Here is a 23,311-nt window from a genome sequence, read left to right on the forward strand (position 1 = left end):
TGATGGCGGCGAATTGTTAAAAGAAACAACCCTGTCTTTGAATGTAAACATTACTGCAAAATATCGAGCATTACAGACACTGTTTCTGCAGCATTTCCAAAATAGCAACATGATTGGGAAATGTCTGAAAATTGGAAAACAATAATGACTGACTAATATGGAAACTGTAGGAATGTTAAGAGTATTCAAAAGAAATATTTATATTTTATTCCAGATCTCTACAGCTAAATAATATAAGGAATGCTGTGTGGCTGTGCCAAAACTGCAGGCTGAAAACATAAAATTCATCCCCAGATCTACATGTTATTTGTGTTTTCGAAACTGCACAATTTTGTACTACACACAAACAAAATTCATACTACTGTATACAAACAGATGATGTGCTATCTAGTCTCATAAGAGCAGGAGCAGGTTCATGATTCAAGTCCGACGTAATAATGCCTCTCTGGCTGCTCCATTATTTTTTTTACAGATTCAGATTTTTAACAAAAAAAATAAAAACAGTTGTAAACAGACAAAACATGTTTAAAAAAATAAATGGCAGGTTTGAAAAATCTAGTAGAAAAAGATATGTACAGGACGTAGTGTGCACAAACACATATGACACACAATATCGTTCAGTGATCCAGTCCGCAGTGCGTTGGACAGTCACATGCTTGTGATGTAGAGCCTAATTATTTTATAAAAAGTCCCATTTAAAAGTGAAACAAGTTACACAGGTTGGATTTTTCCTGATTGCAGGTTTAACGCTGCAGCACCTACGTTTACACGTGTCACTAGCTACACAGTTAGCTACTAAACATCTGAATGCCTCTACCTCTTGACGCCTAGCATCAAATTCTGGCTACGTAACGGTACCTTCAGGTACAGTTTGTCTATTCTGTATTCATTACAGAATCAAAGGACCACATTTGAACAAAATCAGGGAAAATGCCCATCTAAAAATAGGACACTGGCTCTTTTCATGAAATGCAGAAATACAAAAACTCATCCATTGGTTTCATGTCCAGAAAAAAATTCAAAAGTGAAACACAAAGTGATGGAAGAGCTGATGTTTTTGTCCAGAGGTCAACTCTGTTGTTTCCCTGTTTTGTTGCATTCCTGAGATCTTTTTTTCTTTGTGGTGCTGAAAGAACAGACATCCAACCATCCATTCAGGTCACATCCCTTTCACTTAGCTGCTTGGTTGTTCATCATATCTGAAAACAGACAAAAAACAGGGTTTGAATGAAAATGAAAAGTTTAGCTGCTTGATACCTTTTCAAATTAAGTTCCAGTGTCAGTCACATGTTACAGTTTGACCCAGTCTGGACAGCACAGTGCTGCATGGCTCACATACCACGACGTTTAAGTCACACATCTTCTCGTCGTGTTACATAACTTGGATACAGCAGCAATACTGGTTCTAACGGTAATCTCATTTATACATCATTATAAGGCCATCAGTGTGTGTTTAATGTCAGTTTAGGCCTGAAACCGACTGAAAGCTGTGAGATTATGAAGGTGCATTATGAGAAGTGTAGGGTCCATTGTTTTTAGAGTTTAAAGGCAGAGTATCTCAGGCTCTGCTGCTTCAGTTACGACCATTTGAATGTGATGACTGAAATGCCCATGCAGGTCCATCAGGTGCGTGTCTGCACTTCATTACCTTGCAGTGTCTGACGGGCCTCATTTGGCAAGACATCCAGGTCCTTCACACTCCTCCACAGGTGTCCCACTGTGGCCTCTCTCTGCCGCCTTCTGCTCTTCCACTCCACCAGCATCTTCAGCTTCTGCATGGTCACATCTTTCTCAGATGCCTGGATGTCGTCCAGGTCCTTGGAGTTCAAGTCTAGATAGATGGCCACCTGCTTCCACTCCTGCCCGAGCTGCTTGGCCACCTGCAGAAGCTGCTTCTCTGACACGTCCTGGACCTGACTCATCACCGTCTTCATGCCATCTAAAAATAAAAACACCACACAGGTTCTTCTTTTCAGTATAATCTTAGCAAACACAGGCAGGTGCTTCTGGAAAAGTTTCTGTTGACTTGAAAAGGGCAAAGAAAAGTTGTGCCTCAAGTTAAATAACTGGATCAGGAGGTTACCTGACTCGTCCTGCCATCGAGCCCTTTTACAGGCCGTTTCGTCCTCTGAGGGACTGCTGCTCCTCTGTCTGCCTATGAGAGAGACAGTGACGTGAGTCGACCTGTAGCGACTGAAAAGCATGCTGGGGTAGAAGAAAAACCAAATCTGATTGAAAACAAGACAGAAGCTCACTGTTTGTCCTTTTCCTTGGCTTCTTTTCTGTGTTATCCACACAGTCGCCTGAGGGAGGAGCAAGAGATGAACATCACCACTTCGTCGTGAAAATAAAACAAGTAAAACACATGGAGGGGACAAACACTGGTACCTTCTCTGATGGTGGCGGACCATACGGTTTCCTCAGAGTTAGTCTCTATAAGAGACAGTTTAAAAGGAGGAGGCTGCTCGAAGAAAGCTTCAAAGTAACCTTTCATCTTAGTCACTGCAAAGGTGAATTTCAAATCCTGCACAGAGACACAGAAACATCATGGAAGTGTGTGGTCAGTGCATAAAAAACTCCAAACCGGAAAGGTACAACATTATGTATAATTTTGTGTTTCCATGTTGTAGGCTGTGCTGCAGATGATTCACTGAGTAGGCACACATGCATGTCCAACTCTAACCTGAGGTTTGATGTCTCCCTCTGGTTCGCTCAGGAGACGATACGTCCCCTCATCCAGTTTACACGTGGGAGGCTTGTCGATCCGAATGTAACGGTTCTTGCAGGCTCGCACTTGTTTGCATATGTCCTAATTTACAGCAGGAAGACAAGAGGTGCATCAGTTTCTTGTAATTGATGAGCAGACTGAATGACGTTCAATAAAAACAACACATTTTCCACAGAGTGAATGGAAAAAAACTGAAGGCGTCTCGTACAACTAAACCACTAGAAAACACACATTTTTTAGGAAGTGTCATTTTTCTGGGTCACAATAAATGCAGTACGACTATTCACCAGCGATATCCTCCCAAACACACATCCACACACAACCACAAGCACATTTCCTGGGTGCCTTAAACAGCACAGTGACGACCCATTGTCATCAGTGTCACAAAATGTTACGTAGTGTATTTACCGTCATACACACACAATGGGATCAATGACGATACACACCCCTTTAGTTTCTTTCTTGACCACAAGTTCTTTAAAAATAAATTTACCGTCTCACTGCACAAACTCACTCCAGCATCTAGGTCAGCACAGCGAAGGTCAGTGATACCAGTAAGTAAATGATCACTTCACCACATACCGAAAATTCTGCTTTGAGATCAAAACATCAGTGTGTTACACAAACCTGGAAAGCTTGTGTTTATTCTATGTGCATTCTGACAGCATCAAAGCCAGCGCAGCTACACAAATGAATGAGAAGTGAAAGTCCCTTTTAGTTTCTAGTCTTTATATAGGTAATTAGGCATTTTTCTGGAGTTTTTTCCAGTTGCCATAATGCACAGTAATGAATGGAAAATTCAGGAGTCCCATGAATGGAATATTTTTTAATAAATAAAAGGAGGGGTTTTGTTCGGCTTCGTTTTGTTTTTGCTCTCACCTGAAGGGAGAAACTCCTCCACTATAAACACAATCTACTGTCGGTTCAAGCTAAAAGTCATCATGAAAGTTGACTCATTCACATTACTATAAAATTGGATCATATCATATTTTTATGTCAATATTCATATTCATGGTGAGTCAGTGTAAACGTCATCACTGTCCTGAGTAGCTCAGTTTAAGATTAAATTAAAAAAAATGTGTACGTACTCAAGCTTGCCACAGTGTTACTGGATTTAAGTGATGGAAGCAACTTTTTAAAAAAACAAGGTTTTGTTTTCGGTCACCACACTGACATGTAAAATTGCCAGAACATCTGCAGATCAAAGTGTCTGTTTGAAATGAAACAGGATCCAACTACAGACACTGTTTTGATCTGAAGGTTTGGAGAAATTTCACCATGTTCCCAAAACCCTGCCCATGCAGGTGCTCGTCAGTCAGCTGATCGAGCCAGAGCTGGAAACAGGAAAAAACTAAACCAAACCGGATGAAGCTTGAACATAAACAGAGCAGGGTAACGTTCATTTCTAATGACAACTGCGCAAAAATATAAGTTGCATTAACCTCTGATGGCTGTTGCACATGTACACACAAAGAGGAACAAACTAACTTTTAAGTAGCATCGTGTTTGAAGGGAGCAACAACAATAACTGGTGTTCACATCTGGAGTGGATTTCCACTCCTACTTCTCGTCAGAGCTCACAAGATCAGTCAGTAAAGAAACTGTGTTCCTAAAGAGCGACCACCAATAACAGAACTGAACCTGTCCACGGCCTGCATCCTCCACACATCTACGAGAATGACCATGTGACTTTCCACAATCAGGTGAGTTCACCACAACATCGACCAGGAAAGAAAACAGCTCCTTCCTGGAGAGTCTAAAGTTTCAGAAAAAACACTGTGCCACACACATGCCACACAATGTCAAACCAACAACTTTAGACATGGCAGATGACTCACTCTTCCTTATTTCACTACATGCACTTTAAGTTTTCAACATCAGTCAATATGACGTTTTTGGGCATTTTGCCTTTATTTGACAGGACAGTGCCCACTGAGCACCCCTGCTCAATATGGAAAATTCTGGATCATTTTTAATCACCTTTTTGATAAAGAGCAGGGGAAAACCAGTGTGCCTCTGCATGGGTTATGTTTGGATGTTTTGTCACATGGTGTTGTTGCCTCATTGCCGTGTGGCAGATGTTGGGTGTAATTGACGTCATGTGGTGTAATCCAAAAGGTGGAATCTGCCAGGGTGATGAAATAAGTTTGTTGTCTTGCTGCCCTTGATCCAGACTGTTTTACTTTCATTTGCAATGCACATTTTTGATGATTGGCTGTGTGAGTGTCACTCAGAGCTCACTCCATCAATTACAGTATATGATCTATGAAGCTGTGTTTAAGAACCAGGGAGGGAGTGCGTTTAGTGTTTGTTCACACATCTGTAAAACTACTTGGCTTATTGTTCAACATATTTCTAATTCTAAGGGAGGTGTTTGTAGATGCCTCTGTGGGCACCTCTATAGTGAGCTGGGGTTTTTCAGGGTTTTATATACACACTTGCATCAGACTGATGTGATGACTAATAGTGGCAGCTTCATGAAGCTGGCATATAATACCACTTCACCAACTTCTTTTTGATCTTTTAACAATTCAGTGAGAACAACATATAGATGTGCTGTATTTTAGAGTGAGTCATATACTTAACTACTTTTACTGCTGCTCTGTGTGTCCCCATGTTAAAAACTTTCTGTGCTGTTGTTGCTTCATTACTGCATAGACTGAAAGAGTGTTTGTTCTTGTGTGTCTTAATATTTGTTGCCTCCAGTTGCCAATTTAGTTAAAGAAAGAAAGAAATCCTTTTATTGTCATTGTATAGACATACAACAAAATTAGGGTCACAACTCCCTTGGTGCTCAAAAAAGGAAACAATAATAATTAATTATTAACTACTAATTAATTAATGTTCATAATCCTCATCATTACTACTAATACTACTACTACTACTACTACTACTACTACTACTACTGTAGCATCTCACCCAAACTCTGCAGTTTAAAAATTAGTGGTTAACAGTGGGACATGTACAGTGATGCTGATTAATTTATATTGTTCCTAAATGGACAAATAAAAAATAAAAAAATCGCAAGATTATTAACTTTGATGTACTAGTATCCCACAAAATGGAAATTGTTATGCCCCCAATATGGCAACAAAACCATCAAATGACAACTGGTTCAAGGCCTGTGCATTCAGATTCCTCAGGGTCAACAGCAGGGAGCTCCCGTGGCAGAAGAACAACCAGAGACACAGGTTTAGTCTTCCACAGGAGGTCTTCATGTGCTTCTCTTGAGACAGGAGATGGGAGTTAATGAGAAATTAACCTGACAAGGTAAGAACTGTGTGAACTGCGGAGGCCTCGGGGCTACACACTGGCTCACTCAACTGGGATTTCCAAAACTACCGCAAATAGCAACACATCAATTACCTCAACCAGATGAGTTCATGAATTAAAATATACACACAACGCCCAAACTTATAGGGGCAGCACTGCAGGGTGAAGGGAAAGAGAAAGCTGAACAAAGGAACCTGCCTGCATAGTCTCAGCCCATGAGTCAGCATGTGTGCTTGCCAGTCACCTGATCAAGCTGGAGCTGGAAACAGGAAACGCCAAAGCTAAACAGGTTGACGCACCTGTCCAGGCTGCACCTTTGTAACAATGAGATGTTACTGTACGCATTTAACACTAACCTTGATGTCAGATGAGCTGTTGGTGGCCAGGTAGACGTGGAAGCTGTAGTTGATGTTGTCGCTGCCCATCTGCTTGTAGACCAGGACCACCCCGTGGCGCTCTACAGACTGGCTTGTCTGTATGATGGGACCCACCGGTGACAGGGACGTCACATTCCACTTGACATGGCTACCCGAGTGGTCCACCGTCGGCTCGATGAGTGGACGGTTGTTCTTTATGTGCAGGACACTGAATGTCATCTCATTGTCTGGGTCTGTGAGGAGATAATAAAAGGCTTTATCCTTTATTTCACAGAGCTTTATAGGATATACCGTTTTTTCGGTGACATATTCTTTATCTCTATTGCAAAAGAGAAAATTATACTCATTAGAATTAAAAGGGACAACGAGGAGTTTTGGAAAAGCGAAGCGTTTTCACACTACATCTATGAGCCTCCGCGCGCACCGTGAAATTCTTTGACCGGTGCAAGACAGACTCATGTTTTCATTCATCAAGAATTAAAGTCAGAGGTTCGAAGACGATCACATACCGTCGTAGTTGCGACCATAAACGGCGATTCGGCGGCGTTATTCTCATAACTCGCCACAAAACCGAAAGTAAGGAAACGCTGGTCGGCTCGACCAGCATCTCCGCCACCACTAATAATAACAAAATAACGATAGAGACAAAACGATATATTTATCGAAAATGGGCCCATTAACAAGTTTGGGTAACGTAGATTCATCCACATTAACGTGAGACTTTTTTTATAACCAAATAGAAACTCCTCGTTGTCCCTTTAACTATTTTCTGTAAAAAAAAAAAAAAAAAAAGGGTTGTAAGTTGGGTCATACCTTAATTAACCCAGGATTCAACATTTATGTCCATATCAAAATCAGTAAGTGGGATCATTATATTTTTATTTTAAAATGTTTTTAAAAATGTTTTAATTAAAGCCCTAATGTGCTCACCAGCGAGGCAGATGGAGTGAGGGAACTGGATGGACTTGAGGACAGACGCGTCCTTGTTGACCGTGTCCACATTAAAGATGGGTCCGGCAAACTTCCAGGAGTCCTGGAGGAATGAGCCGAACCTGGACCAGGACAAGACCGAGTACCTTACGAGAACCCGCTCCGATGCTTCAAAGACCAGGCCGGTGACGGAGCATTCGTATGTCCCCTCTCCTTCCAGCTGCACCCTAAAACACACAGACACACACACACTCAGCGACACCGTACACAATTGTACACAATAGGGACGCACCACGGAATAAAAAACAATATCACACTCACTGCAGTCGTCCCTTAGAGATCCTCCTGGGGGTAACGAGCTCATTGCCGTGGCTCTGTCAAACACACCAAAGCAGTTTATTTACTTGTTTGCCCAATTATAATATCACATTTTCAACACCACAGAAACAACTTAACATTTAAAAGCTGCGGGGCTTCTCCAGGGTGGACAAACACAATAACACAAGTCCGATCAAAAAACATTTAAAATCACAACATTGTGTTTCCGAGCTCACCTGATGGATGGTTTTGCATTTTTCACAGCATAGTTTGAACTGCCTCTCATCTGTCACAAAGTATGACAATAACACATTTCATGTTATTTACAGGTCACATGTCACTGTTTATACAGTAACATCCATTATGATCGGCTCACCTTTCCCATTTGAAAGCTCTGCTTCAGGTCCAGCGACAGGCTCTGTGAAGAAAAAATATTAATTCAATATAATCACATGAAAATCTCTGAGGGTGGAACGCAATTGCATCGAATCAAATTCAGTGAAGAAAAAAAAAAAAGCCAGCAAGACTCCGACATTTTGAGGCATAATTATGTAGCACGGCTGCCAATGTGACTGCGGTTGTGGCAGTAGTTGCCACTATAGCCATGGTGATCGTGCAAAATGACATGGCGGACTAGATGTAAACATCAAAACAGAAAGTTTGAAAAAGCAGGGAGGTGCTGATGTCTTAGAAATAATGTTGCTTCATGAGGTGTCTCACCATTTTTAGAGTCTTCTGCCTCTGCTTCCTCTGCGTCTGCAAAGAAGATGGTGGAGTAAAGCTTAGTGAAACCATCCCTTTAACTTTATAAAAAGGTTTTTGAGGGATCGATTATGGTGTCAAGACTTTCATAATTCAATCATTATTTGTAGCTCTGAGTGTTTTATTTAAGATTTATACCTTTGCATTTTATTTTGAAAAGTCAGCATGACTTCCGGTGTTGCTGATCACGGCAGTTGTGTCCGGGATTCTGACGGAGGCACATGGCCCATTGGTGAGCTGTAGCTAAGAAATAGCCTGCTAACAATGAGTAACAATAAGGATATAATGTGTTGATGCTTGTTTCGTTGGTAAGCAGTCTTGGAAGAATGAGAGTGTTATTTAGCGCTCGCGATTAGCGCCGCTAGTTAGCGTTAGCATTTCCGCTAGCTAGCATTAGCATTTCCGCTAGCTAGCATTAGCATTTCCGCTAGCTCCCGATTAGCTTGTTATGCTAGCGTTGTTAGCATTCTGGGTTGGTGTTTAGCTGGCTGGTACTGACACTGATTTAATAATTTGGTCCGCTGTGTTTATTATAATTCATTGTGTTAATTCATATTAAAAAGGTCAATGTTCTGTTTAAAGTAAAAAGAATGTAAAAAAGTAAAAATAGCTATTTAAAGGTTATAATTTCATGAATACTATTATATGTAACCTGGTATTTGGTTATTCCTTTCAGGTTTATGACCTGTGTTGTGACCTGTGTGGTCACCTGTGATCATTTGTTACAAAAAATAAAGAAGATCAAGGGAAAGCACGAGTTATTCCTTCATGTGCCTGTGTCAAGCCCTTTCGGAGGGCTGAGAATTTAAAAAGTCCGAACAGTCATAAACCAAGGCACCAGCTTTACAGAAAAAATAGACTGGAAAACCTTGAAACACGGACAAAGCCCGAAGACTGTTTCAACCACTCTGTGAGCCAACAGCCCTTAATAACACTGTCTGCTCATCTGCTTGCTAGCCAAGGAAATCAGCTAAAGCCAGAAGAAGGGAGAAAGTCTATAAGTCCAGCAGAGGCAAAAGACTATTAAAACCCAGGTGGCATTAAAAGCTTCAACTTTCGGTTAACGCAAGAAAAGGTGGCAACATGGCAGCATCAAAGGAGGAGCTGGAGAAGCTCAAGCAGAGGCGTTCAGCAGTTCAGACCGCTTTCACCAAAAGAGCCAACCATCTCACCTCCAGAGCGAACGCACTAGGAGAAAGTGAAATGATAGGTGAGTGGAGAAGCTTTAAATCAGAGCACTTAAGAGTCAGAGATGCAGGGTTCGAGTTTGTAACAGCCCTAAGAGAAGCAGGCGAAGATCACGCCGAAGAGATGGCGGCGCAAATTGATGCTAAAACATCAGAGTGCGACCGTAAGTTTGATGAAACTGAACAGATCGTCCTAAAGAGCTTCTGGATCAGGTTCGCTGAGCAGGCAATTACCGCCCTCGCCACTGAGGCTGAATCAGCCATGGACCAGGCTGAGGCAACCAATTACCATCAGATGACCAGGAAACAACGCGACCTGATGAATAGAAACCTGGAACGGGAGATCTTCGAACTCGAAAGAGAGGTAAATGATTGGATGAGTTTGATTCCTAGACCCAAGGTAACGGAGTCAAGAGATTGCATAAGGAAGCTAAAGAAACGTCGCGAGAAATTATGGGATGAGTGGGCGTGGCAAGGCGATAACCAAGGCTGGGTCTTGTCTGGAGCCGACGAGGAAGAACCAGTTGAAACGGTAGAACAAAACCAAGACGGACAACGAAGCAAGCCCAGTGAGGAGGCTGCTTTTGGTGTTCAACCTAACCCAAACCTGTTCGACCCTGGGAAAACTCAACTTCCTGTGGGAGGCATCCAGCCTAGCTCGCCCAACCAACCCCCAAATCTCAGCTACGGTGTATTTCCAGATGCTGCAAGCACGCCACATGGAACTTTCAACGCACTGCAAGGTGGTTCTGGCATGAACTCCGGGACTTACAATGTCAAGCCCCTGATTAGTCTGGAGCGAGCACGTCTGCCTGTATTCTCCGGTGACATGCGAGATTACTATCGTTGGAAAGCTGAATGGGAAGACTTGCAGCGGCTAGGAAACCCACACGGTTTGGAGAACGTGAGGAAATTCCACCTTCTAGGAAGCCTAGACGACAAAGTCAAAAGGGACCTTGTATTGTCCAGCTGCGGATCCGCCGCTGACGTGTTCAGGGTTCTGGACAATAAGTACGGAAACAAGCCAAAAATAGTGCTACTAATCTCGAAAGAAGTTCAAGAACTTCCCCCCATAAAGGGAAATCAACCCAGAAAGACAATTGAACTGATTCAGGCCGTGGAGAGAGCACTTCACGATCTCCAAGTCTTGGGGGAGGAAGATGCTGTGAAGAATCGAGTAGTAGCACAGTCGATTGAGAGTAAGTTGCCTGATTCACTAAAAGAAAAGTGGCTAACTCACAAGAATGATCCTGCAAGCGGCTTTTCATCACGCAATCACTTTGACTGTTTGCTGCAGTACCTGAAAAGGCAAGAAGACATTCTTGAGGAGTTAGATCAACTGCAAATACAGCCCAGCCCAGTGATCAAACCTGAGAGGTTTAGGGAAAAGAAAGCATTCACTAGGGCTACATCGGGTAACACTCAAAACTCTCCATCAACTTCATGCATCGTGTGTGGAGACGATGTGCATGCAGGCAGACTGTTTGCCTGCAAAGTCTTCAAAAGGCTGAACTTGTCTAGTAAAAAGACTCACCTAAAGAAAGCAGGAGCATGCTTCAAGTGCTTGCGCCACCATGGCGAAGATGGCGGTTGCAACCTGAAGTTTCTCTGCTCAAAGGATGACTGTCGAAGAGGAGGGTCCTCTGATCACAACTACCTGCTCTGTCCGAAGCCACCGATCAAACAGAGGGATAAGACGAACAGAGTGCAGAGTGATCCAAAAGAGGAGAAAAGAGGACTTGGACTGACAGACAAACAGGAGGAGCTTCTTGCTAAACTCTCTCCAGAGCTGAAGGCGGAGTTCAAGGAAGCTTTCTCAAACAAGGCTTCAACGACACTATGCGCCAGCAGCAGCAATAAGCTGAAAGAGTACCCAGTCATAATGATGCTACTGGAAGTGACTACAAACTCAGGCCAGCTGATCGGCACCTTGATTGACCTTGCATCGGACACGAATTACATTTCCACTGAAGCCGCAGAGCGTCTCAAGTTGAATGGTGAAAGCATCAAAATGATTGTCCAAGGAGTTGGAGGAATGGAAAAGACAGTTTCTACTAAAAGGTACACCTTGAGGCTAAGAATAAAGACCCCCAAGGGTACAGTAACGGAACACAAACTCCTCTGCTACGGCTTGGATAACATTGCAATGGTGAACCAAGCAGTCACACCAGAGCAACTACAAAGGTTCTTCCCTGATGTTGCAACCAATGACTTGATCCGCCCCAAGAATATTGACCTTCTAGTAAGCCACAGGGAAGGTCGCCTGGTCCCACAGCCAACCAAAGTGGAGGGAGACCTTGTCCTCTGGGATGGACCTCTGGGTAAGACTGTCGGTGGAACTCACCCTGAGCTTTTTGAAGAAGTAGACCTTGCAGTGCATAGGTCTGACACCCACTTTGCGAGGTCAATGAGAACAGCGTCAAGGGCATACAGAGAGATCCTTGTGGACCCGGCAGGACCTGGCGAAGCCCAAGTAGAGAATGGAGAGACAATCATCCGGAGTACTGCGACTACCAACAAAGAAGTATTCGAGTGGTTCAAGTGGGATAGCGTTGGCGCGGCTTGTGATCCTCAATGTGGTGGCTGCAAATGTGGTAGGTGTCCTCCTGGAGGCAAAGAAATGACCCTAGGAGAGGAAAGGGACCTAGAAAAAATCAAAGAGTGCCTCACCTACGTGCAAGCGGACAAGCATTGCGGAACCCCTCACTGGGATGCAGCTTACCCATGGAAAGGAGATCCTGCGACGCTTCCTGATAACCGACGTGCAGTCGAAGCAACTTTTCTGAACACGGAAAAACGCCTTGAAAAGGAGCCAGAATGGAAGGCTGCGTACAGAGAGCAAATCCATGACATGGTCTCTAGGGGAGCTGCCGCTAAACTCACTAAAGACGAAATCGACAGTTGGAAGGGACCTAAGTGGTACATCAGTCATCTGGTTGCTCCTAATCCTCATTCAACCACCACACCTGTAAGGATTGTGTGGAACAGTAGCCAAGAGTTCATGGGAGTAAGTTTGAACGACCTCCTGCACAAGGGCCCAGATGTCCTCAATCAAATCAGAGGAGTCCTTCTGAGGTTTAGGAGTGGATTGTATGCTGCCTTAGGAGATGTGAGAAAAATGTACAACTCCGTTTGGCTAAAGGACAAAGAAGTGCATCTTCACCGTTTCCTTTGGAGGGACCGCCCGGAAGATGATATTGAGGTGTTTGCCGTAGTCAGGGTCAACATCGGTGACAAGCCTGCAGGCTGCATAGCCCAGGTTGCTATGAGAGAAACGGCAAATCTGCCCCAGTTCGCTGCCATGGTTGAAGAACGTCGGGTTCTAGTAGAAGATAGCTACGTGGACGACATCTTGACGTCCCACGATGAAACCAAGGCACTAGAAAAGATCACCAAAGGAGTGGAAGAGATCTTAGAAGCTGGAGGCTTCTCCCTTAAGCCATGGATCTTTTCTGGCCAAAGTGGGAGGTCAGGAGCCACAGCGAACTCCAGTACGACCGAAACAGTCATGTCTGCGCCCAAAACTCTGGTGTTGCCTAACCAAATGCAAGACGAAGAGAGCAAAGCATTAGGAGTCGGCTACGAACCAGAGACCGACAAACTTCGTATAATGATGTCCATCAACTTCTCAAAGAAGCGAGGCAAAATGAGAACGGGACTCGACTTGCGAGAAGATGAAGTCAGAAGTAACACGCCAAATCCCTTAACGCGTCGAGTATTGTTAAGTCAGATTGCAGCATTCTACGACCCCATTGGCCTAGCCTCACCAGCTAAGCAGAAAGGGGTTATGCTTGTAAGGGAATCTTATCAAGAGGCGGGGAAAGACAACTCAACTAAAGATACTTGGGACGACCCTCTCTCGCCAAAACTTCGGGAGGCGTCCATAAGACTCTTCGAGGAGTATGTAAGACTTGGTCACGTCAAATTCGAGAGAAGCCTTACACCACCAGGAGCCATTGGCCGCCCAGTGGGAGTCACGTTTTCAGATGGAAGTGAGGCCTCCTACGGAGCTGTGCTTTACCTTCGGTGGGAAACGCAGGACGGAGTCGTCGTGAGATTGGTTGAGTCAAAAGCCAAACTTACTCCTCTCAACCAAAAGGGAGACGTGATTAAGGCAGAGTTATGCGGCGCTGTCTTCGCAACTCGTCTTAAAAGGTACTTTGAGAAGCATTGCCGCATTGACGTCACTCACTGGATCCACTTCGTAGATAGCCAAACAATCTTGGGAGCGATCCAGAAGGATAGTTATGGCTATCAAACGTTCTTTGCGAATCGCATCGGCGAAATCCAGAAGGCTGGACCAGTAGAAGATTGGAGATGGGTTGAAGGAAACCTCAACATCTCAGACATTATCACAAGGGGAGCATCGCCTGAGGAGCTTGGTGAAGAGTCGGAGTGGCAAAGAGGACCTAAATTTCTAAAGTGGCCAGAAGCTGAGTGGCCAGTGAAGACGGCCAGTGAGATAGTGGCCACCGTTGCTGATGACGTTAAAAGGCTCAAGAGGAAAGCCTTCTCAGCTGCGATCACTAGGGCTCAGTCGAAGAAAATGCCTAACTGCAGCAAAGCTGACGTCAGTGCAGACTTGGGAGTCTCATCGGATGAACATAGTCGTCTCACGCTGCAGCCGCCACTAAAAGATCAAGATCCAACTTCAGCAGCAGAGAGACCAAAGAGGAAACTCAACGGTGTAGCTCTTGTGAGCCTTGTTGAACCAAAGCGGTTCAGTACATTGTCGAAGTTGTGTGGGACCGTTGCCTGGACTCGACGAGCTGCGGAGTTCTGGTTAAATAAAGAACGGCAAATCTCAGATCCAGCAAAGTGGGAGGCAAAGTATTCAAGGCTGTCTGCAGAAGAAAGAACAACTGCCTTCCAAGACCTGGTTCTTGCTGCTCAGGACAGCGTGGAGTTTCATGACACGACTCTAAACCGCCTGGTTGTGTTCAAGGACGACAATACAGGACTATTGCTATGTGGTGGTAGAGTCCAGTCTTGGAATGAAGACGGAACAGCTGTACCATTAATCCCCTTCCAGTCGTGGCTTGGAACCTTGCTGGCAAGAGACGCTCATGAGTCAAATCATGAAGGCGTTGCCGCTACACTGCTGCGTACAAGAAAAAGGGCCTGGGTGGTGCAAGGTCGGAGGATAGTTAAGAAGGTGATCAATGAGTGTCTCACTTGCAGGAAGCAGAGAGCTAGATTGTGCCAGCAGGTTATGAGCGACCTCCCTCGGGAACGCACCAGCAGAGCAAACCCATTTGAGTACACCACACTAGACCTCTTCGGTCCTTTTGAGGTGAGAGACGCTGTCAAGAAGAGGGTCAAGAAAAAGGTCTGGGGAGTAGTGTACTGTTGCATGGCTTCTAGAGCCGTCCACGCCGACCTCGTCGATGACCAATCTTCTGAAAGCTTTCTTCAGGCCTACTCTCGATTCACTGCGCTCAGGGGGCATCCGAAGAGGTTGTGGTCGGACAGAGGCTCAAACTTTGTAGGCGCTAAACCTACACTAAGAGAGCTACACAGACATCTCGCCTGCTTGCAGAAGGATTCTGTTGAAGACATGGCCGCCAAAAATGGCACAGAATGGCAATGGGACTTCCACCCTGCGGACGCGCCCCACAGAAATGGAGCAGCCGAGGCAGCGGTTAAACTCATTAAAAGAGCCCTTCACAGCCTTTGTGGATCAACTAGCTGTTACACCTGGGGGGAGTTCCAAACCCTTCTTTACTCGGCAGCTAACTTGACTAACGATCGACCCATTGATGCCAAGGCGCAAGAGCAGGAAGATGCAGTGGAGTACTTAACTCCTAACTCTCTTATCCTGGGACGCACAGGACTAGGAGGAGACATGCACGGAATCGACGTGGAAACGCATCCTTGGCGGAGGCTAAGGGCAGTTCAGGCTGGAGTGGACAAGTTCTGGTCAAAGTGGAGCGAGTTGGCGGGCCCAAACTTGTTCATCCGGCACAAGTGGCATAGAGCAGAGAGAAGTGTCAAAGTTGGTGACGTGGTCTGGTTAGCAGATCAAAATGCCTTGAGAGGACAGTTTCGACTCGGCCGAGTCATCGCTACGTATCCTGATAAGAAAGGGATCGTCCGGGACGTGGACTTGAAAATCTGCATGGGACTGTCTGTATCCAGGGTACAGAGAGAAACCTCTGACTTACCTACAACCATTGTTCTTCGCAGGGATGTGCGGAGGCTGGTGGTTTTGATTCCAGTTGAGGACTACCAGAAGTAGACAAGTCCTCACCAAGGGTTAACATGGACTCTGTTTAGTTAGTAGGTAACCCTGGGAGGCAACTGAGTGATTAGTGGGCAAACCTACACTCAGTAGGAGGCAAGGTGGTGGTGCCTACCTCCTTAGTTAGCTTTGTGTTCGTGTTGGATCTACGAGGAACATCTAATCTTGAAGGACACTTATTTTGAAAGGCTATAAAGGCTTGGACTTTATGTTTGAGATACCTACTGAGAAACTCAAATGACTGTTAATTGTGGCCTCTTTGGATCTCTGATCAATCGGCCAAGTGGGAGGTGTCAAGACTTTCATAATTCAATCATTATTTGTAGCTCTGAGTGTTTTATTTAAGATTTATACCTTTGCATTTTATTTTGAAAAGTCAGCATGACTTCCGGTGTTGCTGATCACGGCAGTTGTGTCCGGGATTCTGACGGAGGCACATGGCCCATTGGTGAGCTGTAGCTAAGAAATAGCCTGCTAACAATGAGTAGCAATAAGGATATAATGTGTTGATGCTTGTTTCGTTGGTAAGCAGTCTTGGAAGAATGAGAGTGTTATTTAGCGCTCGCGATTAGCGCCGCTAGTTAGCGTTAGCATTTCCGCTAGCTAGCATTAGCATTTCCGCTAGCTAGCATTAGCATTTCCGCTAGCTCCCGATTAGCTTGTTATGCTAGCGTTGTTAGCATTCTGGGTTGGTGTTTAGCTGGCTGGTACTGACACTGATTTAATAATTTGGTCCGCTGTGTTTATTATAATTCATTGTGTTAATTCATATTAAAAAGGTCAATGTTCTGTTTAAAGTAAAAAGAATGTAAAAAAGTAAAAATAGCTATTTAAAGGTTATAATTTCATGAATACTATTATATGTAACCTGGTATTTGGTTATTCCTTTCAGGTTTATGACCTGTGTTGTGACCTGTGTGGTCACCTGTGATCATTTGTTACAAAAAATAAAGAAGATCAAGGGAAAGCACGAGTTATTCCTTCATGTGCCTGTGTCAAGCCCTTTCGGAGGGCTGAGAATTTAAAAAGTCCGAACATATGGGATGTTATTTATTTACCTTCCTCTCCTCCATCCTTCTGAGCACAGGCTTCTAGTGAGAGTGAAAACACAGGGAAAAGGGGAGGGTTTAATCAAAGCATTTTGGGGATATTTGGTAATTTTCTTTCTTTTACTGAGAGTTAGAGAACATCAATAAAACTAACTCTGCGCAAAAAAAAAAATGAATGAGCAGATTTCCAGAAATGAGAAATCATTCCTTTAAGATACGACATGTAATACTGATCTGTGTCTGTCTCTCACCACGATCCTCATCCTCCTCTTCATCCTCCTCTGAGCTCTCTTCAGTCGAAGTTCCTGCGTTTTCTGTTGGACACATGAAGTCAGGGGACTGAATTATGAGTCCAAAGGATTCATTTCACAATGGTAAACAAAAAAATGGATATAAACAAAAAAATAAAATGTTTTGCTGACAACTTACGAAATTTGGTGAGATACTTTTGTGAAATAGTACTTGTGCTTACCTGAGCTACTGCTGTCACTTTCTGTCAGATTATCTGTAACAAAAAGAGCATTTGTTTTCAGGTTAGTGCTGTTTAGTCTGAAAAAAAATGATGCAATAATGTCCAAATGTAAGGAAAAGTTTCTTGTACATTTCCATCTCACTGTTACTACTATCCTACATCATTACATTACATCATTATTACTTGATGTTTATCATGGCATCATTATCACCATTATGATGACGTCACCACTTTCAAGGTTTGATCATTTCTGTGGTTATTACACCATTATGAGAAGTAAAAACGAAAACAAACAGTAGTTGACTATCTGTAACAAACAAAAAAAAACAAAAAAAAAGGGGAAGCAAACATGATGTAAACACTCAGACTTGTTGCTTCATCATGCACCAAAGGTCATTTTAAACAGAGAAAAAACCTGCCGCTAAACCTGTCCAGGGTTTCTGCAGGTACCAGCAAATCTAATTTAATGCCCTTTTTAATGCCATTTCAAACATTTTTAATGCCTGTGACTGCAAATACTATACGTGTGCGTACATACACTTACCTATATACACATTCACAATTACCCAATTACTTGGTTCTGCATGTTTATCACACCAATAGGGGTGCACCGACTGCAATTTTCTGGCCTATCACCAATTTTTAAAAAGCCTGACCTGCCAATTCCGATTTTTGCCGCTAGCGATTAAAAGAAAAAGAAAAGTCAACAGTAGCCTGCCACCACCTAAAAATATTAATTTAGAAAATTCTCAATTTTTTCACACACGTTTAATTTTACTGTAGATTAACTGTATAATCCCCCTATTTTTCTGCTCTTTGTGCTCTATAGGGATGTAATGATATCAAAATCTCACTGTATGAATCAATCAATTTTTTAAATAAATTTTTTAATGCCTTTGAGAATCGAATTTAATTCCTCCTTACATAAGGAAAGTTACACCAGATGGATAACGAATGAAGCATCCGATAAACAAGTACAGAGTTTTATCCTCTGTCAAATTTTGTGACTTCCTTTATCAGGTAAAGCCCCAGTGCTTTTATTTTACTTCTACGTCAGTATAGTGTGATGATTCTTTTTTGGTGATAGAAAAAGCCCCCCCTCCATCATTCCTTTAGCGCCCTGTGAGGCAGCCTGTGATAAGTGCCATGCATTAACATCCCTGCACATTTATACAGATGGGTCCAGAGGAGCTACCGCCGCCCGCCGCAGCTCCTCGCTTCCCAGCAGTGCGCAGTGTCTGTGGACCGACCGGGCCATCTGGCTAAGTGCCTGGCCCGGCTAATGGATGGAGCCCATCCTTCCCGGCCCACAGAGTTTTATCTTAGACTAACAAGCAGATGCTGCCGTCACCGCTCCCCTCGCAGCACCTCCCTCATCAATCTCTCTTCTTCACCTCTCTCTGCACTCACTATCCACCCATTTCCTCTCTCTTTCTCTCTCTCTCTCTCTCTCTCTCTCTCTCTCTCTCTCTCTCTCTCTCTCTCTCTATGCCCTCATATGCCTCCTATGGCCAATCTCCTCCTCTTGCTGCCGCCTCACAGCTGAGCCAGCAGGCATCTCTCTTCACTCTGGCATGGCCGCTTCCCTTCATCAGACTGACAAACAAGGTGGAGAGCAAACACCCGCACAGCTACACACATCCACGTCCACACACACACACACACACAGCTTCAAAGGTTTGGCTGCTTCCATGGGTGACGGCTGCCATCTGCTGGTCTAAAGTAATAGCAAAGCAAAGAGCATTAAAAAGGCGGAAGTGTGGTGTGCAGCAGATGTTTATAATCTTGCGGCTTGTCCCAACTCTTCTTACGTAAAGGTTTCTAAAATCATTGGTTTGTATTATATCTATTTTGCATTAACTTGGTCCAGTTCTCAATACTTAAACGCAAGGCTTTGTGTTTATTTTTTTTTTGGCCTTTATATGACAGTCAGCAGTGCAGAGGCAGACAGAAAACATGGTGGTGAAAGAAGAGTTGTGAGTTGTGACATGTACAGTAACAAAGGTCCATGAGGACGTCGCGCTGTAACAATACAGTAAGCAGAACGCGTTGACTTCATGTGTTTATGTCTGCACATTTCCACTGAATGGAAACACTTAAGAAGAAGGACTTATTACATGCACTAGAATTCATTGTGGTTGCATAAACACATAACACATGATCCCAATGAGTTCTGCAGTGTGGTGTACAAGTTCTAAGTTTAATAAAATAGAGCTCTCAAATTGGATCTGTAATCTTCATTGGCACAGCACCATGGGCTGGATGTATTTTAATCAGTATCAGGAGTGAAAGTCACATGACAGCACTTCCAATGCCCTCGCCTTTGCCAAACTATCTTTTTTTTTTTTGGCACTGAATGTGAATCATTTTCTGAGGACCAAATCAAATTCTCAAATGATCTAGTAACTCACATGGGGGGGGAAAAAGTACCGGTAAATATTAGATTGCAAAAAACAAACAGAATTGTATGCAATGATAAAAATAGCAAATGCAGAACTGGAGACACAGGTAATCGTGTGACTGTGCATAAATCTTGCTGCCCTTTAAAGCAAATGATATGGAAATGAGGGAGGCCAAACCACGAGAGGACAGGAAGGTGGCAGAGAGAGCAGAAGTAGATACAAATAATAGATGGGGATACAGACTTGTATAAATATTGAAAAAGGGCAGCAAAGGAGGGGTGTAGCATGGTAAAAGAACACAAACACAAACATGTGTAGCTCCACACATGCACAGTGAGAAACTAAAGGGAGACGGAGAAGCCAGCAGTGGGAGAGGGGGAGGGGGGTGAAAATGGGTTGATGTTTACCTTTGTTTTCCAGCGCAGGGATATCTCCGTCTCTGTGGGGCAGAAGTGATAACATTCAGACAACTATAAATCACACTGCAGAGTCCTGTGGAGGAGGGACGGGGTCGTGTATGTGTATGTGTATGTGTGTGTGTGTGTGATGAAACTTAAGAAAGAATTTAGCGGTTGGAATTGATGGCTCTTAAAATTGTGCAGCTGCAGACTCTTGTAGTAGGCCACTTCTGCTTTTTGGATGAATTAGAAAAACAGGAAATGTGAACAAGCTGTCTGCATCTAACTTTCTCACACTGATGAAAACAGTGTGAGAACAGCTTCCTGTCCAGTGATAGATTCACCTTCCCACCTAAACTCACACTGACCCAGATTCTGAGCAGGCTTGATGGTGCAGGAAACCGGCCATGGAAAGATAATGGCAGGGGACTTTTGCCATTTAACAAAACTGGTCTGATGCAGTGTCAGATACAGCAGCAGGGCTGAACGGTGAGTCAGTACAATCACTCATCTACTTTCAGTGGTGTCATATTGTGATGATATGACTGTATGGTGTTATTATTTTATCCCCTTATTAATCAAAAACTAACATTATGAGGAACTTTAAATATTGTTTTGTTTGTTTTGTAGTGTAAAGAACTGCAGAGGAACACACTGAATTGCATTGGACATCAGATAATTTTTCAAATTATTTTGGAAATATCTGCCATGTGACACCAGTAACTGAGAATACTCTTGTCTGATTGCGATATTAGTTTTAATGACGTTTCCCACACCAGCCCAGGAGAAATTTATAGCAGTTCTCTGTGACTCCTCAGCTCTGTGGACCTTTTGATGTCTGCTTAATGCTTCCAGGAAACATAGTTTTATAAAATAAACAATGACTCAAGTCCAAAAGTGCAATAGTTCAGATATTGTGTGTGAGCTCAGGACTGGAGCAACCTGTTAACACAGTCTGGGCTTCAACAAGATGCAACACGCCCGAGATCCGTCGCAAAAAACACAACAGAGAGCCAACTCCACAAGAAGAACGAGTTCACCACCAGCAGGCGTGAAAAAGTAGGTCACGTCGCACCTTGTGTCTCTTCCTGTTTCTGTCGCGTGATAATTATTTTGTAGAACTTGGCGATCAAAAGCAAAATGATGTAGGCCTATTGGGACGTTAAGATTATTAAGGCTAAACCGCATAGTATTCATTTATTTACAGTCTGTTTATCATGATAAGGCGCTGTGGTTTCCTTTGTTTTCAAACATCTGTTCAGGAAAGAGGGGTTTCTTCTCTTCAAGGTCAACGACAGCACTGAGTCTCATTAGTTACCATGGTATCCTTTGAAAAAAAGTTTGCTTTCTCATTGACACCATGTTTTCAGACAATGAATAATCTCCTTGCACCAGTTCACTCTCTCTCTCACACACACACACACACACTATCTCTCTCGTCTCTGCTCTGACTTGTTTCTATCATCCTCCTACAAAGACAGGGTAACAGAAACTCCTCTGAGGGTTATGATTTGTCCTCTGGTCTAAAGATAAAGACCACAAAATTTTCTACAGCCTCCCAAATACACCACAGAGACGTGACATCTGTGTGCAGATAAACAACTGTCAGTTACTCTGCATGAATAAAAAAGGCTGTTGACCTTTAATGCCTCTATTTACTAATATTACACTTTACCGATGCCACAATATGGCTTCATTCTTCAAGTCATGACCTTGTAAGTAAAATCCTGCCAGTTCTCAGATAAAGTTATCATAAAGTCAATAAAACTACCGGTGTGTGTCTCACAGTCACATTAACTTCTAACTTCACTGATTATCTTTTATTAGTTTGTGGAACAATGTTGGCATGAACCTGAGCTGTATTGTTCAGTAGGGGACTTTACCCAAACCTCACTACCCGGGTAAATGATACCAAGGCAACAAGACAACACAATGGGATATCACTATCACCTCACCTCACCTCACCTGTCACACATGAGTGGGCCTATTTATAGGCCTAGGTGATTAGAATGAGTTTTTATTATTATTTTAAAGAAGAAAGTATTATATTGTACACTGTGCTGGTTGTACAATGTTTTATAACATAAATATTTTAAATAACAAACTGAAAGCAGGAAGTTGTAGCCTACATGCTGGTAGCTGTTGTGTATATGAGGTCACATCGACAGCAGCTATACGTCACATTCACCCTCTCACCTCATGTATTTCTATAGGGGTTTTTTATTTAACCTACTTTAGGATCAAGCAGTTCAGTAACAACCGTCTCTGCGGCATCATGACGCACTATGAGTCATCACAATGTAACACAACATAACAGCGTGCTGCGCCGAGAGACTCAAATAAACAAAGCGCAACTCTCCTCCACTTTCTAGGCCATCGACCTGATCTCTACGTTCACTTATGACCAGAAAGCAATAATCTATGTGTTCTTCTTTTGTCTTAAAATGCACAAACACACGAGCCCTTTACCGCCTGCAGAGGACACCACTTCCTGTGTTGTCACAAAGCCATTTTAGCGCCTTATCCACAGCGAGCATCGCGTTGTCCAAGCATGCGCGCAAAAAAACAAAACAAAAAACAGCTAAACGCTGACTCAAACCCAGAGGCCATCACTTTCTGTGCGTCATGGACGTAGTAACAAACAGTCTTACCCGTCCTCCAGGTGACAAGCCGCTCCGCAGCTCGCCATCTCTGCCACCATCCTCCCTCCTCCGCCGTCGGACCCCGTTATAGTTTCTGTTGAGACACCGCGGTGCAGCGGCTGCGCGTCAAAGCACCTGGGAGGCAATATGATCCTATCATTGACTGTCGGCCGGTGCCACTTTAAAGCGCTACACACTGATGGTCATCACAGCCCTCGTGGCCAAACAACATTTCATTCACATCACTTTCCCCTTGGACGCAACATCCCACCGTCGGCGCGACAAAACATCTGGATTTGACCCTATATGCTGCTTAGTGTTTCCAAAAAGTCCCCAAATTCAAAAGAAAAAACGGCCAATCGGGGGTTTGCGCAGTGTAGATGTTGGATTTGTTTCCTCTCCAAAATAATGTGCTTGTGTGCAAGGAAGCAGATCACATCGCAGATCTTCACATCATGCTGTTTGGTGCCGCGCGGTTCTTTGTGCAGAGCGCAGCTTTGCAGGATCAGCGGTGCAGCTCTGCAAGTGCGCA

General features: G+C 43.7%; 1 protein-coding gene across 1 annotated transcript; it reads right to left on the reverse strand.

Annotated features, from left to right (window-relative positions):
* Positions 1-37: 37 nt before the first annotated feature.
* On the reverse strand, positions 38-22,858 carry LOC310995907 (uncharacterized protein). Its single transcript, XM_083985108.1, has 17 exons — positions 22,789-22,858; positions 20,147-20,178; positions 17,338-17,370; positions 17,117-17,179; positions 16,875-16,907; positions 8,347-8,382; positions 8,003-8,044; positions 7,863-7,912; positions 7,630-7,682; positions 7,309-7,535; positions 6,358-6,611; positions 2,684-2,809; positions 2,389-2,524; positions 2,256-2,303; positions 2,084-2,155; positions 1,649-1,939; positions 38-1,199 (listed from the first exon to the last, which is right to left on the reverse strand). The coding sequence occupies exons 1-17, from the start codon at positions 22,836-22,838 to the stop codon at positions 1,171-1,173; spliced, it is 1,575 nt and encodes a 524-aa protein (XP_083841234.1). The 5' UTR covers positions 22,839-22,858; the 3' UTR covers positions 38-1,170.
* Between the last annotated feature and the right edge of the window lie 453 nt (positions 22,859-23,311).

Source organism: Trachurus trachurus (genome assembly GCF_905171665.1).
Source record: "Trachurus trachurus genome assembly, chromosome: 13".
In the NCBI taxonomy this organism is placed as follows: Eukaryota; Metazoa; Chordata; class Actinopteri; order Carangiformes; family Carangidae; genus Trachurus; species Trachurus trachurus.